Source organism: Vitis vinifera, chromosome 1 (genome assembly GCF_030704535.1).
Source record: "Vitis vinifera cultivar Pinot Noir 40024 chromosome 1, ASM3070453v1".
In the NCBI taxonomy this organism is placed as follows: Eukaryota; Viridiplantae; Streptophyta; class Magnoliopsida; order Vitales; family Vitaceae; genus Vitis; species Vitis vinifera.
Genome location: NC_081805.1, coordinates 6346696 through 6361354, shown reverse-complemented (window position 1 = coordinate 6361354; position 14659 = coordinate 6346696). Strand labels below are relative to the sequence as shown.

Sequence of the window (14659 nt, the reverse complement as noted above, 5' to 3'; positions counted from 1 at the left end):
TTCAATGCCAAAATGAATATAACAAAATTGTCAATTTTAAACTACATAACTTAATGCACTAAAAGTAACAAATTTTGATTTATTATTTATTTAATAAGATTTTAGTTCTACTTTTATCTATCATATTCTATGCATTATATCTTATGAACATTTTGGTATGACATCTTTTGCATTGTACATAACTTGGGTGCATTATTAGTTGCACAAAAGATCTAAGTCATGAGTTTTTTACAAATAAATTACTAGTTTACTACTAGTTCATAGATTTCAACAATCCATTTGAATCTATAGTGTAATGCATTCTAATTAGAGGGCTGACTAATCTTGGTTATTAGAATAGTTTTTTCATGGTGAGTGCATTAGTGTGTATGATTAAACATTAGACAAAAATTATAGTGAGTCATGACATTAGGCTATTGAGTAGTCATGACACCAGACTATTGAGTAGTCATGACATTAAACTATTGAGTAGTCATGACATTAAACTATTGAGTAGTCATGACTTTTGTATTAAGTTATTATATTATATAGTCTTTCAACCTTGAAAGAATACTGATCTTATGCCAAAGTTTTTAGTAACTTTGATCTATGGTTAAGATTCTAAAGTGATCATATATTTCTTATGCATTAGGTCACTCTTGATGAAGGCTAGTAATAGTAGGTATTCTCAATAGAGACATCATAATATTTCATGGAGTTTGAAATAGTGTGTTCCCTTGGGTAATCCTAAGGAACCGCGCTTAGGTAAAATTATGACCATAGTAGTTCCTTAAGTTGAACTTATCATACTTTTTTTGTGAGTTACGACATGTCAGTTAATCACACAGTAAGAGGATTTGTAACTCAAGGATGATAAAAATAATCTTGAGATATTAATAACGTTTAGTTTGTTATATTACATATGTTTCAGTTCATGAGAAGACTACATATAGTGGATAGTAAGTCACAGACCTAAGCACCTTATGTCTAATTGTTATTTATATAGTGTACTAGAGTATAATTGACTTTCTATAATGAGATATTGAGTCAACTTTGTAATTGGATTTTAAAGGAGCTACCACTGTCTTATGAGTCCTAGTGGTTTTCAATTGAGTTCATATTCTTTGATGACATGATTTATGAGGGTTGAATTGGTTTTTAGTTCGCTTATGTACATAAAAGCGTTTTGGTAAATACGTAAGGTTGCTCAAATGTTAGTGAACGATTTCTTTGGATTGAACTAATTGATTAATTAAAGTCTAATTAGACTAAACAATCAATTAGACCCTTTTTAGGTTAAATTAAATTACCTAAGCCCATGGTGGACTCAAGTCACTTATGGTTTAGGAAGCCTATAAATATCCCTCTTAAGGGTTAGGGCTTCACTTTAGGTAGTCTTGTCTTCTTATCCACTTAAAGAGAGAGAGAGAGAGAGAGAGAGAGAACCCTTATCTTCACTCTCCGAAATCTCCACCATCTTAAGTGTTAAGCTCCAAGGATGAATCATCAAGCGAAAGACTCAAGGTGTATGAGATGATCTTCTACAATTTTTGTTCTACTCTTTAGTAATAGCAAACGATCTAAGAGCATCCAAATCTAAGAAAAGTACATCTAAGCCCTTAATGCTAGATCTTATAAAGTTTTTATGCTTGTTTTGCTTTTGTTGCTAGGATCTAGTAGACCTAGGAAAGTTGCATGCACCTAAGTAGATCTAGGGTTAGGGAATGAAGTAATATGAGATTCCTTATAACTTAATACTCATGGAAGGGTTTTCCATCGATAGACCCTGACTCTTTATGGGTAAGGATTATTGTTATTGGAAAATAAAAATGACTTGGTTTTTAAAATCCATTGATTATGATTTGTGGGAAGCCATTCAAAATGGTTATGATATTCCTATAAAATTTGAAAATGGAATGGCTTTTCTAAAGTCAAGTCATGGGTGACATGGGCTAGAAAAGCGAAATGCACAACCGAATGCCAAACTATATTTTATTTTCATTGTGCAATGAATAGAAATGAATATAATAGGATCTCTCAATGTGAAATGGCAAAATATATTTGAAGACTTCTAAAGATAAACCATGAAGACACTAATCAAGTAAAAGAATCTAAGATAAATATCTTTGTACAAAATTATGAATTATTTTCAATCAAAGGTTTTATCTTTTTTATTGGAAATATTCTCTTGGTTGTTGGTTTAATTTATAAATTTGTAAAGCAATTTTTGATCTATCATGTAGTTGCATCATAAAGAAATTTCAAATTCTCATGGGCTATTTTCGTGACATATTTAGTGCTACAAAAAAAATTCAATGGGCATGACAAATGCTTTATCAAAGGAAAAAGTTTTGAAAAAACATTTCTTGATTTCAAATGATTTTTACAATTTGTCCGGACATTTATGATATTTGATCAATTTAACACTCTTGGTTGAAAATTTATGAAAGACAATAATGAGTTAGAAATTAGAAGAAACATATTGATGAAACTTGGTTAACAAGAAATAAAGATGGAGGAAAATAAAAAATCAAAAGAAGTTGAAAAAAACTCCACAATTAAAAAAGCAAGTCAATAAAGCATCTTTCAAAAGAATAAAGATAATGTAAATCACTATCAAATAGACAATATTATTGGAAATTCCACAAGTGGGGTAAAGACTTTTTGTTCTTAACTTAGATGTGCATATTTGTTTTGTCTTCTTATTGAATTGAAATTTTTTATAAGACAAAATTGATAATGCTTTGAATTATGACCATTTAAAGAAAAATCATTTTGATGAAATTAGTATAGTTATTAGCTCAAGATTTAGATGAAGATTCATCACTTATGAAAATTTTAGATCAAATAAAATGATCATATTCTTGCATGTTTTAATCTTATGCATGATTTATGTTGTATTTATTAAAATTGCATTTATTCTATCATTTGGAAGTTTTTTCGTGATTTATATTTTAATATCTAATTTTTTATTTTTTTATTAATAATATTTATGATCATAATATTTAAAATTTTATATATATAAAAAAATCATATTACGTTGTTAACCAACATATATTAAATTATATTATATACTAAATATATAAAAAAATATTTTGAGAAAGTTGAGAATTGATGTTTCATTTTAGAGGCTCCCGGTGTGAAAGAAAAGAGTTAGTGATGGACTCTGAATAATAGCAATAGTTCTAAATATCCATCCAAATGGGAAATAGTACCGACTCATGCTTTCACACAATGTTGTCTTCTTTTTCACTACGAGGCAGTGCCTTTTTTTTACTTCAGTTTTCCTGCTCGTCTTTATTTCTTTCTCATACTATTCCCTTAACAAGAGCGGTTTTACAAAGAGTCCTATAAATCTTTCTTTGTATAAATGTTTTATTTTTATTTTATTTATGTCAAATAACTTGATTGTTTTGAATATGAGTTTAAAGTACATTCCATTGTGTTTTTATTTAAAGTGTTTTTAATAAAAATATTTTTTTAAATTATTCTTAAAATTTGTCAGACACTTAAGAGTTGATTTGATAATATTTTTAAAAAATATTTTTAAATTTTTTAATATTTAAAAAATAAAAATTTTCATATATTAGAAATATTAAAAATACTTTTTAAAATTATTATCAAACAAATTCTTATAATCCTTGATAATAATTTTAGAAAATAATTTAATGTTTAAATTTTTTTATTATTTAAGTATTAAAAATATTATAAACATGTTTTAGAATCACTTTTAAACGTATGATCATAGTGTATTTAATAACAATTCATAGTCTTTTTAATATTTTGAAAAACAATAATTTTTAAGTATTAGAAAATTTAAAAACATTTTATAGTATTGAAACACAATCATAATACTTAAAAAAAAACGTTTTTTTAAACCAATTCCGACCAAAAATGGAAAAAAAAGTATAGGAAGAAACCCATTTTATAGAAACAAACGGAGAGGTAACGCTCACTGGTCCCTGTTGGAGTAACGACACTGCATTCCCATTCAAATAAGGTTAAGATTCTTTTGAAAAGAGAGCATCGTTAGGCATGCCCTCTCTACTCCCTATTTTCCTCCATAAATTAAAATAATATTTAAGTGCTTCAAAAGTGTTTGAAAACAATGATGGTGCTTGGAAAGTCTGTCTTAAATTCGAATGATATATTTTTTATTGTATTGTTTGTTAAATTAGATTTTACATGACACTCGGTTGTGAAAATAAATCGATTTTCCAAAGGACAAGTCCATTATAAAAATAAAATAGGCAGGACAATTTTATGTAGGTCTCTTTTTAGTAAGTCGTGATGGTTGAATTATGCGGATCATGATGTGTTATTTTTTAAACAAGAGGTCCTAAAATGGAGGGGACATTCCTGAAAAGTAGCATGTGATAAATCCAAAAGACTAAAAGAGGAAGCAACTTAGCCACGCAAAAGCCTTGACTAGTAGGCTTGTAGGGGACTAATGGGGAACTGGAGAAGTGTTTTAGAAGAATGCCCATTGGTCGTCAATTCGGGACACCTCACGGACCGACGGTTCACTCGATCCCTAATGCCAATCTTCTGAGTTCTGATCCCTCCTTACTCTACCAACGCTCCACTTGTATCCACACACCTGACACCACCACATGGTAATTTTCTTCTCGCAGGCCAACCATTTCACCTTATTTCTCCATCTCCGCTTCGCCACTCACTCTTCGCTCTGAGCAATTTGTGTCAAGCAACTTTGAGTTTGGAAAATTTTATTTTTATTTTTCGTTAATGATTTGTTTCATGATTCTTTCTAAATTTGGTTTGGATTATTACTTGTACCGTTATATTATCATTATTTTTATTATTTCTTCTGATGATTTGAATTGTTGGTTTTCTTGCTTTCTTTTTTGGCTGTAAATAAGTATTTTTTTAAAAATAATAATAATTATGAATGCATATTGGAAACAGGGGAACAATGGAGGCAATAATTTGTTACTGGCATACAGGACATTAGGAGTTGTGTTCGGAGGACTTGTTACTTCCCCGTTGTATGTTTACCCTTCCCTGCACTTGAAATCTCCGACAGAAGATGACTACTTGGGTATCTACAGCATCATGTTCTGGACCCTTACTCTTATTGGGGTTGTCAAGTATGCCTCTATTGCTCTCAAAGCTGACGATCAGGGTGAAGGTATCCGTCAACCCGTCTCACTATTCTGCTTTCTGCCTGTTTGGATGTTGTGAAAATCAAGGAAAAAGGAACGGAAATGAAATGAGATTTTGAATATTATGTTTTATGTTGTTTTGGTGTCTAAGATGTAAAAAGTGTGTCAACTGGTCTCCCAGGAATTTGGCACCAATTCAATGAATTTTGACCTAATCTGAACCTTAACAAATGGTTCTTCCACCCATAAGGCTGATCTGAAATGCTTAGGATGAGGCTTTCTGGTTCTGGTTTTGCATATGTTCATGCCTTGTCTTAACAACCAATTAAATAGAGAAGAAGGATTCTAAATATGGACGTAGTTGTAAGGGGTGTCAAGAATGATGATATAGTTGCAGCATTCACATTGGCAAAGAATGTATTTTTATTTTATTTTCTAAATAATTTTGTTAGTGTTCTCAAATTGTGTTGAATAGGATTTTCAAGTAACATTTTCTACCTAGCGTTCATCACATCTTCTTGTCACAAGTAAATTCAGTTGGTAAAGTTGTGATTATGTTAAATTCCACTCAGGGTATGTTTTGGAATGCTTGAGTTTCCAATTCTAAAAATTGAAAAAATCTTATAATTGAAATTATTTTGAATAATGAAATTGAGTTGCAGCTATTTGGAGGAGTAACTGTAAATGCATTTTCTTTACCTTTTGAATGGAAAGTTGGAAGTGGAGTTGTAGTGGCGTGGCAGTACTAGCCTCGGTCTGAGAGGAGGGATTTGCAATAGGGATGATGGCTGGCCTCAATGTTGTTATTGGCAGCAGCAACAGAGGTGTCTGAGCTAGACTGATGCTTCATTTCCTATGCATTTGGACCTAAAACTACAACTCTGGACTAAACTTCTGTCATTATGGAAATCAAATTAGTTTCTGGAAGTTGACTATCTTGAAACCAATGTGCCACTTAATGCAAGGTTTTAAAACTTCAGTTTGGAAGAAGAAAATGCTATGAAATCATATTCAGCAATGCTTCTGAGGATTTTGATGAAAGTGTTTTCTTACCATTCTGCAGGAATGATTTGAAATACTCTTATTTTCTAACAGTTAGGGTGTTTATGGGCTTAATATGACCTGCTCTTTGTTTTTCTGAAGTCCTTAATTTATCATCTTTTCCAGATCTTATTTTTCTGAATGATACCTAGAATGGTTTCAGAAGCCCAAATTTCTTGCTGCTGTTATGTACAACTTTATAATGTCAAGCTGTCTGCAAGAGCTTCCTCTGCCTGAATGCTGACATCTACAGAGTTTTATTATTGTAGGAGGAACCTTTGCCTTGTATTCGTTACTCTGTAGGAATTTGAATATTGGAATCCTACCTTCCAAGTGCATGGATTCAAACTCAAAGGTTTCTCATTCCAGCGGGCATGAGGGTGCGAAGGATCATAGTAGGCTTGGGAAATTTTTTGAAAAAAGTATAATTGCCAGAAGGGTGTTACTTTTTATAGCTATGTTAGGCACGTGCATGCTAATTGGTGATGGCATACTTACTCCTGCAATCTCAGGTTTGTGACCATGTCCTCAGAATTGGCGCAGTATGATGCAGAATTTATGTGTTGTCTTTGCTCTCATTAGTTTGAATTTGTTCAGTCTTGTCAGCAATGGATGGGATACGTGCACCTTTCCCTTCTGTCAGTAAATGTAAGTATTATTTCTGCTGATTGCTGGAACTTAGACTTGAACTTGAGAGCCTGTTCCCACTAGTGTTATTATAATATTAAGATAAATTTTATAATAAAAGGAAGATGATTTATGATATTTATCAGTAAAAAAGCATGTCATTTTAGCCTTGGCATGCCAATAGCAGGGAGAAGTCAATGCATGGCACTTGTATGAGTGATATCCTTGACATTGCATGTTTTGGATGATCAATATTTACTGGAGTATAGTGTCAATGATTATCATCCTCATTATTCTCATTGTAGATTAAAAAAGTGTTTGGACTTCCAGTGGCATTTGAATTACCATGTTTTGTGTTGCATCAGATTTAAAGCTGAAAGTTGGTATCTCAATATTGGGAGATTACACTAATCACTATAGTAAAATGGGATGAGGTATTGGAGTTCTAAAAATGCCCAAGTGCAAAACAAACCAATAAACCGATACACATGTTACTATAAACGCAATGGATAAATTCCATTTTCAATGGGCATCCAGTATGATTCATAAATATAAGCATGTGAAGACGAAGACATTTTTTCCTCCTTAACAGATGATGGAGAAATTTATGCAAAATAAATGAGAGGTAAAAATATATACAAGATCAGGTGTTCAGGCTTTGATCCAGGAGGTCAACCTTTGGCTCATGAAATTGAAGTGTCATGTTTATGAGGTGTATAGGATTATCAGCTTTCTCATGTTATCCAGTCCCTCAGGTATTTAAATTTCTGGTTCATTGCAGCTTTGGTGGAAGCTATTTCTGCAGCAGTCCTAATTCTTCTGTTCCTGATGCAAAAGTTTGGAACCTCACGAGTGAGCTTCCTTTTTTCCCCCATCATGGGTGCATGGACCATCACGACTCCACTTGTAGGAATTTATAGCATTGTACAACATTACCCAAGTATATTCAAGGCTTTGTCACCGCATTACATCTTCCATTTCTTTTGGAGAAGAGGAAAAGATGGCTGGCTGTTGCTTGGTGGTACCGTCCTTTGCATCACTGGTAAATCTTGCTTGTATCCTGTGACCTGTGATAATTTAGAAATATGATATTACTGCAATGGTTTAAGTTCCTTGGATGGACGTCAACTGTGGCAATAGAAAAATCGAGTGTTGTTTATGGATGCTAATCTAAAAAAATTTATGAATACCAACGGTTCTTCCTCTTAAGATGGGGGAAAATACTTTGCCATCATGTCATTGAGAAGAAGCTTTCTTAATTTCTATTATGCTCCTTACTTGGTAAATGTGAAGATGGCTATGAACAGTTGATTCTTCTTGAGACCATCCTAGCCATTCAGTGCTATTTTCTTGGTTGGACTATTAAATTGATAGTTGAAAAAGGTGTCCACACAAAGGTTAGAATCATTTGTTCACATTATTTTGCTGGGAATGCCTCCTACTTGGACGAGGTTTGATTGTTTTTACATTTCTTATTTTGATGGAAAAAGTAAAATCAAATGCAGCCATTTTTTCACCTTTCTTATCATCTGTTTTATCTAGGCTCTGAAGCGTTGTTTGCGGATCTCGGACATTTCAGCAGGCCCTCAATTCAGGTGAATATATGCATTTACCATGCTATTTCTTTGGTTTCCATCTATTTCCGCAAATTGGCCCTCTCACACTTTTCCTCCCAACAGATTGCCTTTTTTCTCACCATATATCCATCTCTGGTTTTGACATATGCCGGGCAAACAGCATACCTGATCAAGAACCCCAATGATCATGATGATGGATTTTACAAGTTTATACCAACTCCAATCTACTGGCCAATTTTCATCATAGCCACATCGGCTGCTATTGTTGCAAGCCAGTCCCTAATATCAGCAACCTTTTCTATTATCAAGCAATCTGTAGTACTGGATTATTTTCCCCGGGTGAAAGTGGTGCACACCTCCCCTAGCAAAGAAGGCGAGGTTTACTCCCCAGAAATAAACTATATCCTGATGATTCTTTGTGTTCTTGTGATACTAATTTTTGGGGATGGAAAAGATATCGGAAATGCTTTTGGTATGCAAGCCCTACATTCTGCTTCAGATTGCATTGCAAAATTCATTATTAGTTTTATAGATCTTAATTCTCTCTAAACATGGCTTGAAATAACTGCTATTTTGCATTTCTGAATCATGTGACATCCTAGGACAATAAAATTGCAAAAGAATATGATTCTAGAAAATAGCTGCTTCAGCAAGTTGAATTATTTTTGTGTCTTTGCCATTTCATTATTAGTGTTATCACTCACCTTCTATGCTGCTGTTCAAACCCCTGTTATACATTGATTTTCTCTAAACAATTCATGCAATCTTCTAATCGATAACATCTCGTTTGCAGGTGTTGTTGTTAGTTTAGTGATGCTGATCACCACTATATTACTCACATTGGTCATGATCATGATATGGAGAACTCCACCAGTCCTGGTTGCCCTCTACTTCTTCGTTTTTTTTGTGATGGAGGGTGTTTATGTGAGTGCTGTCTTCACAAAATTTCTAGAGGGAGGATGGATTCCTTTTGCCATTTCCTTGATACTTGCCTTCATAATGTTTGGGTGGTTCTATGGGAGGCAGAGAAAAATAGAATACGAGTTGACCCACAAGATAAGCTTGGACAGACTTGAACAGCTCTTATCTGACACAGGTGTCCAGAGGGTTCCTGGATTGTGCTTCTTTTACACCAATATTCAAGATGGTCTGACTCCAGTTCTGGGACATTACATAAAGAACATGAAATCCCTTCACAAGGTCACCATTTTCACTACCCTGAGTTACTTGTTGGTTCCAAAGGTTGCTCAACATGAGAGGATTGTCGTCGACAAACTGGGCCTCAAAGGGGTGTATGGGTGTGTGATTCAATATGGCTATGCAGATTCTCTTAATCTTGAAGGTGATGATTTTGTAAGTCTAGTGACCAATAGCTTGCAGGCTTATATACAGAAAGACACTGATCCGGAGATTGAAGAAGAGATTTTGGACTTGGAAGAGGCAAGGCGGTCTGGAGTGGTTCATATTCGAGGCAAGGCGAGGTTTTATACAGGCAAGAGTTGTAGATGGTTTGATAGAATCATGCTCGCATTTTATGAAGTTCTGCACAGTAATTGTAGGACTGCACTGCCTGCTTTGGGGGTTCCTCTGCCTCAGCGCATTGAAGTTGGAATGCTTTATGAGGCTTGAAAATGGCAATAGAATTCATTTGTATGCCCTACCCACAGGTACAATCTCCTCACAGGTTATATCTCGCAAAGAAACAAAATAACTTGTTTTTTACAGAAAAATCAGCAACTATTTAAATTTGTACTCTACATTTGGCACTTCCCTGTGAGATGGATGCTATTTTTCTAGGATCTTACTTTTTTAAGGAAAGATGCAATTGAAAGAACATTAATATTTGAAAAGGAATAAGATACAGATGAATATTCCATCTTCTTATGCAGGTAGAAAATTATTGACCTATAAACAGGATTTGATGTCCTGAGATCAAGTGAAACATTCTATAAATCTGGTTGATATTTTCAGATAGCCCATTTAAAAAGCTGTTCTAGTCTGACCAAGCTTTGAATTGGGTCTGATTAATTTACAGGCTCAAATGCCTTGATCAGAATTCTCCATTTTGTCATAGATTCAACCTAGCTGATGAAAGAATTAGAATAGATGTTTTTTGTTTCCTACTCACACGACCCATGTCCTTGCTTTTCTATTGATATTCCTCCCAATCTGAGATCTGGTTTTGACCCAAATTCCGTTGTGGTCCAATTAGGACAGGTAATAAATGCCAAGTATTTAGCCTCTTATGCAAAGCTCCCATAAGCTTGTGGCAACATCGTTTTCCGTTGCCAAAGACGCAGGCACTTTCCTATTTAAACATTTGTACATTTTTTTCTCCTTTGACGTGGAGATTAACAGGCAAACACCTTAAATAAAACAAAAGGTCGATGGGTACAATCATAATGCTGTAGAACGTAAACAGACCTTCAAGGAGCCTGATGAAAAGAAAGCTTGCTCGGTGAATCAATTCTCACAAGGAGTTCATCCTCAACTCCTGACTCCTCACTCGAATCATCTACTTCATGAGTCTCTTTTGTGTGTGGTGTACCTTGGAGTGGGGGCTTCAGATTTTGTCCTGTTAACTTTCCCATATCAATGCCTCTCCTCGCAGTAGCAGGCCCTTCTGATCTGACAGATACAAGTGGGGGGGCATGAGTTGTTGGCACTCTTGGGTATGACAGGCTGTGTGATGGCTTAACTCGACTGCTTTGAAAACTTCTAATGTGCTGATGCGTTCCAACCTGGTCAATCAAACAAAGAGGGGCATTAAGTCCTACCGCACAGCCATGGAGGCGAATGATTTTTTATGGCAATTAAGAATGATCACAGGGAAGGAAAGGGGACATGAACATAAATCAGAAGTCAGAACATTGGGTAGCTCCAACTGAATAATTTCAAGCCTCTAAAATGACTCACATTTATCATTTTTTAGACTGCTTAAATTACAAAACACCTGAAGCCAGTTTCAAGAATTTTTCTTGAGACTGAGTAGTTCTTGCACAAAGTCAATTAAAACAACCGAACATACCATGCTGCCAAAAATGCTTAGTTGCATTGCCTTATAAGACAAGCTGTTCGATTTCCAACGGTCCCCTTCAGTGCTCTGATTGTCTTGCCTTAGCTTGTAGAAATGTTCAGGCCAACTCATAAGATCACCATGTTCTCTACTGAGAGATCTTGAAGGTTGATCGGCTGAATGAGGAACCAATGAGGATGACCTTCTTTGAAGACCACGGTCTGCTTCAAATGCTGAAATGTCGAAAATGATTACTCTTGCTCTCGTCTGAACTTGATACGGAGATCCTTGATGAGAAGAACCAGCTACCTTGGCACCTGTTGTTGGTCAATAACCAAAGGATTAATGGTAAAACTCAATGTCTTGAGCCTAGTTTCAGTTCATTTATTTCATCACTTTACTTTGCTAGAGCTTTCAATTAGATTCCTCAATACAACTGTGTTTGGAGAAGAGAGGATTGTTTATGCAACTACACATGGAATAAAGATTTGCTAAACAGTTTCAAAAAAAAAAAAAAAAAAAAGGAAAACAGAAAGGGTCAGTGGAAAAATAAAAGATCTTTGTTCTTATTAGAAAAGTTGCCACAACTGGAAGAGTTTATGGTGGTTCAATGCACTAAGAATTTTTTTTTATAAAATTGTTAAATTATTCTCTGTTGTTTTGTTATATTATAAATATATTAAAGAAAATAACATGTAATTAAAATTAAGTAGAAACTTAAATTATTTACTCTTTGTATAGAAGAGTTAAATAAGTGAAATAAGTTTTAAATAGCATATAAAAATAATTTATTGATTTTAAATCAATTTTTTATTTTTCTTCTACTTTTCCTTTCTATTTTCTTTCCCTACCATTTTCCCTTAATATTTGAGCCCACAATGTGTATTATTTAGTCTAAGCTCTTAACCAAACATAATTTAAAAGCTTAAATTTGTAGGATTTGAACCCACCATGTATATCATGCAGTACAATTTTGTTTTAAGCTTAATAAATTGAGGAAATAAATATATGAATTTTTTTAGAAGCTTAAACTTGTAGGATTTGAGCCTATAATATATATATATATATATATATATATATATATATATATATCATGTGGTCTAACCTTTTTTGGGATTTTAATAAATTGAGGAAACAAATATGCTGATTTTTCTAAAAGCTTAAAGTTGTAAAATTTGAGCTCACAATGTATATCATGTAATCTAATATCTTTTTCAAATTAATAAATTGAAGAAATAAACATGCAGTAAGGTTTGAATACATGCCCGCCAAACAAGGTTTTGATGCCATGTAGAACAACCAATATTTCTAAAAGTGTAAACATGTAGGATTTGGGGCCACAATAAATATTATGCACTCTAACACCTACTACTTGATTCTTCATGCATCAGTTTTTTTATATTCAATAAAATTTATTGTGATGCTAGTTTTTTCAGATTGTAAAGAGTTTAACTAGGAGAAAGCAGAGATAACAAACTATGGGCTTGAAGAGAGTATTTATGTGCACAGGACACAAACACTTTACAGGACAATGAGGTACCCATCTCAAGATGTAGGATTTTATGGGTTCATATGGCTTACACGTGCTCCATTTCTGTACTAGATCAGTCCTTGAGGCCTGACTCTAAGTAGCAAATCCAAGTTTGGTTTTAGGTAGGGAGAAAGAAAATGGTATCTATTAGAGCAGAGAGAGAGAGAGAGAGAGAGAGAATTGCAATAGTGGATTAGAACAAAGTAGGACGTAGGAGAAAATATTTGTGGTACAACCATGGAAAAAGGGTGGTGCAACTAAGAAACATCTTGAAAATTCTGATCACTAGATGATTTTATGAATCTCCTTAACTAGGAGTTAAACATATATTTCTTCCAGATCTGATATTTACTAGAAAAGGTTTTCCTTGGATTTTGAAGGATCTTCTTCAGGTTTCTCCCATTGTGTGCTGAAATCTAATGATGATAACCGATAGCATGAAGGCTATGTTTCTGTAACAAGGAATGGGAGAAGTTTGAACTGTGTGCTGCTTGTCTAACATTCTAATTAAATTACTTTCTTGCATGGACAATTTTGGACATGTGGCCTAAGCTTTTAAAGGGTTGTTAGTAATTGAAGTTCCAACTATAGGTGAGATAAGTCCTTACAAAATACAAAACCTTATCAAAAACAAGTCCAAGAGATAAGTAGCAACACTCAGTTACACGCACAGCGACCAAGAAGGAGCATCCCAACTCTCTAGTAACATAAATAATTTGGCAAAGAAAAACTATATAAATTCAATTATGGAGACAAGAGTAAAATCTAGAAATAGAAATGAAATGAAAAAAGAAGAAAAAGGAAGAAAAACAAAAACAGCAAACATGTTTTTTCTCATCATCCCTTTTTAGCTTTCCCCTTGTCTGGGGAGGGAGTCCCTTCTGACTCCAGCATTCCTCCCCCCTACTAATGCATCCATTTGATCTTTTGCTACATGTCCAAACAATATCAACTGATTCTCTCTTCTTTGTCACTGACTGTTACTACCTCCTCATTTTTGCAAAAACATTCACACTTAACTTGGTACTTTCTTTTCTTGCGAGTTATCCATATCAGCATCCTAATTACTCCCATTACTCATTTTTTGAAAGTCATTTTATGTTAAACAAAACTTTTTAGGATTTTGTTCTTTTTCTACTTCTAACATTTGGACTGTCATTCTTTTTTCTCTGATGTAAACAGAACATAACAAATAACCATTATTTGTTCCAAAACCAGTAAGATAACATCAACTCTGAAATGACTCAATATGTATCAGCTGACAGACTATGGTACAGGATTTGTTTGAGAAACACTATAATTCAGAATTAGGGTCAGGTTATCTTGGCATATATCCTTTAAACAAGGTCTTAGCACTGAAAGTTCTGACTTCAATGTTTGCTAACTCAAAATGATGTCCACAACTCTTTTAATAGGCTTGAAACCCTGATCAAAGTTAATTCTTGCCCTCAAATCAATCCAACCCTAATTATTAATCAAAACACTAAAGCAAGCAATTCAACACAAACCAAAAAACCCTTTTTAATTCACTACTATCGAATCATGAAGAGTAATCTGTTATGGTAGCATGAACGATACCTGCTACGATAACTTGATACAGCAACTTGCTAAATTACTCCTTGCTAAAATCTCTCTTACCAGGCAATAACTAGCCTTGATTGCCTAATTTAGGGCTACTAAATAAACTAGCTGAATGTACCCCCATCTTAACTATGATAATTCCAGTACAAAGAAAGTTGAAAGTGACACCATTTTTTCCTTTCTT

The 14659-nt window shown here is 33.8% G+C and overlaps 2 protein-coding genes across 5 annotated transcripts in view; one reads left to right on the top strand and one right to left on the bottom strand.

Annotated features, from left to right (window-relative positions):
• The first annotated feature begins 4435 nt into the window (after positions 1-4435).
• Positions 4436-10229, top strand: LOC100257576 (probable potassium transporter 17). Of its 3 annotated transcripts, none has more exons than XM_010661515.3 (8): positions 4445-4595; positions 4906-5128; positions 6413-6655; positions 6741-6791; positions 7552-7812; positions 8313-8365; positions 8450-8819; positions 9141-10229. In XM_010661515.3, the coding sequence occupies exons 1-8, from the start codon at positions 4593-4595 to the stop codon at positions 9974-9976; spliced, it is 2040 nt and encodes a 679-aa protein (XP_010659817.1). In that variant the 5' UTR covers positions 4445-4592; the 3' UTR covers positions 9977-10229. The 3 variants fall into 3 exon arrangements, with proteins under 3 accessions (XP_002281786.1, XP_010659817.1, XP_010660278.1); XM_010661976.3 differs by having other exon boundaries at positions 4583-4694; XM_002281750.4 differs by having other exon boundaries at positions 4436-5128.
• Positions 10230-10527: 298 nt separating this feature from the next.
• SOS1 (salt overly sensitive 1) overlaps positions 10528-14659 on the bottom strand; it is a 62555-nt gene continuing 58423 nt past the window's right edge. The window contains exons 18-19 of one of the 2 annotated variants that reach the window (XM_010653187.3): positions 11376-11680; positions 10528-11088 (exon numbers count right to left, since the gene is read on the bottom strand). In XM_010653187.3, the coding sequence (XP_010651489.1) occupies positions 10774-11088; positions 11376-11680 (620 nt within the window). In that variant the 3' untranslated portion in view covers positions 10528-10773. 2 annotated transcript variants of the gene reach the window in all.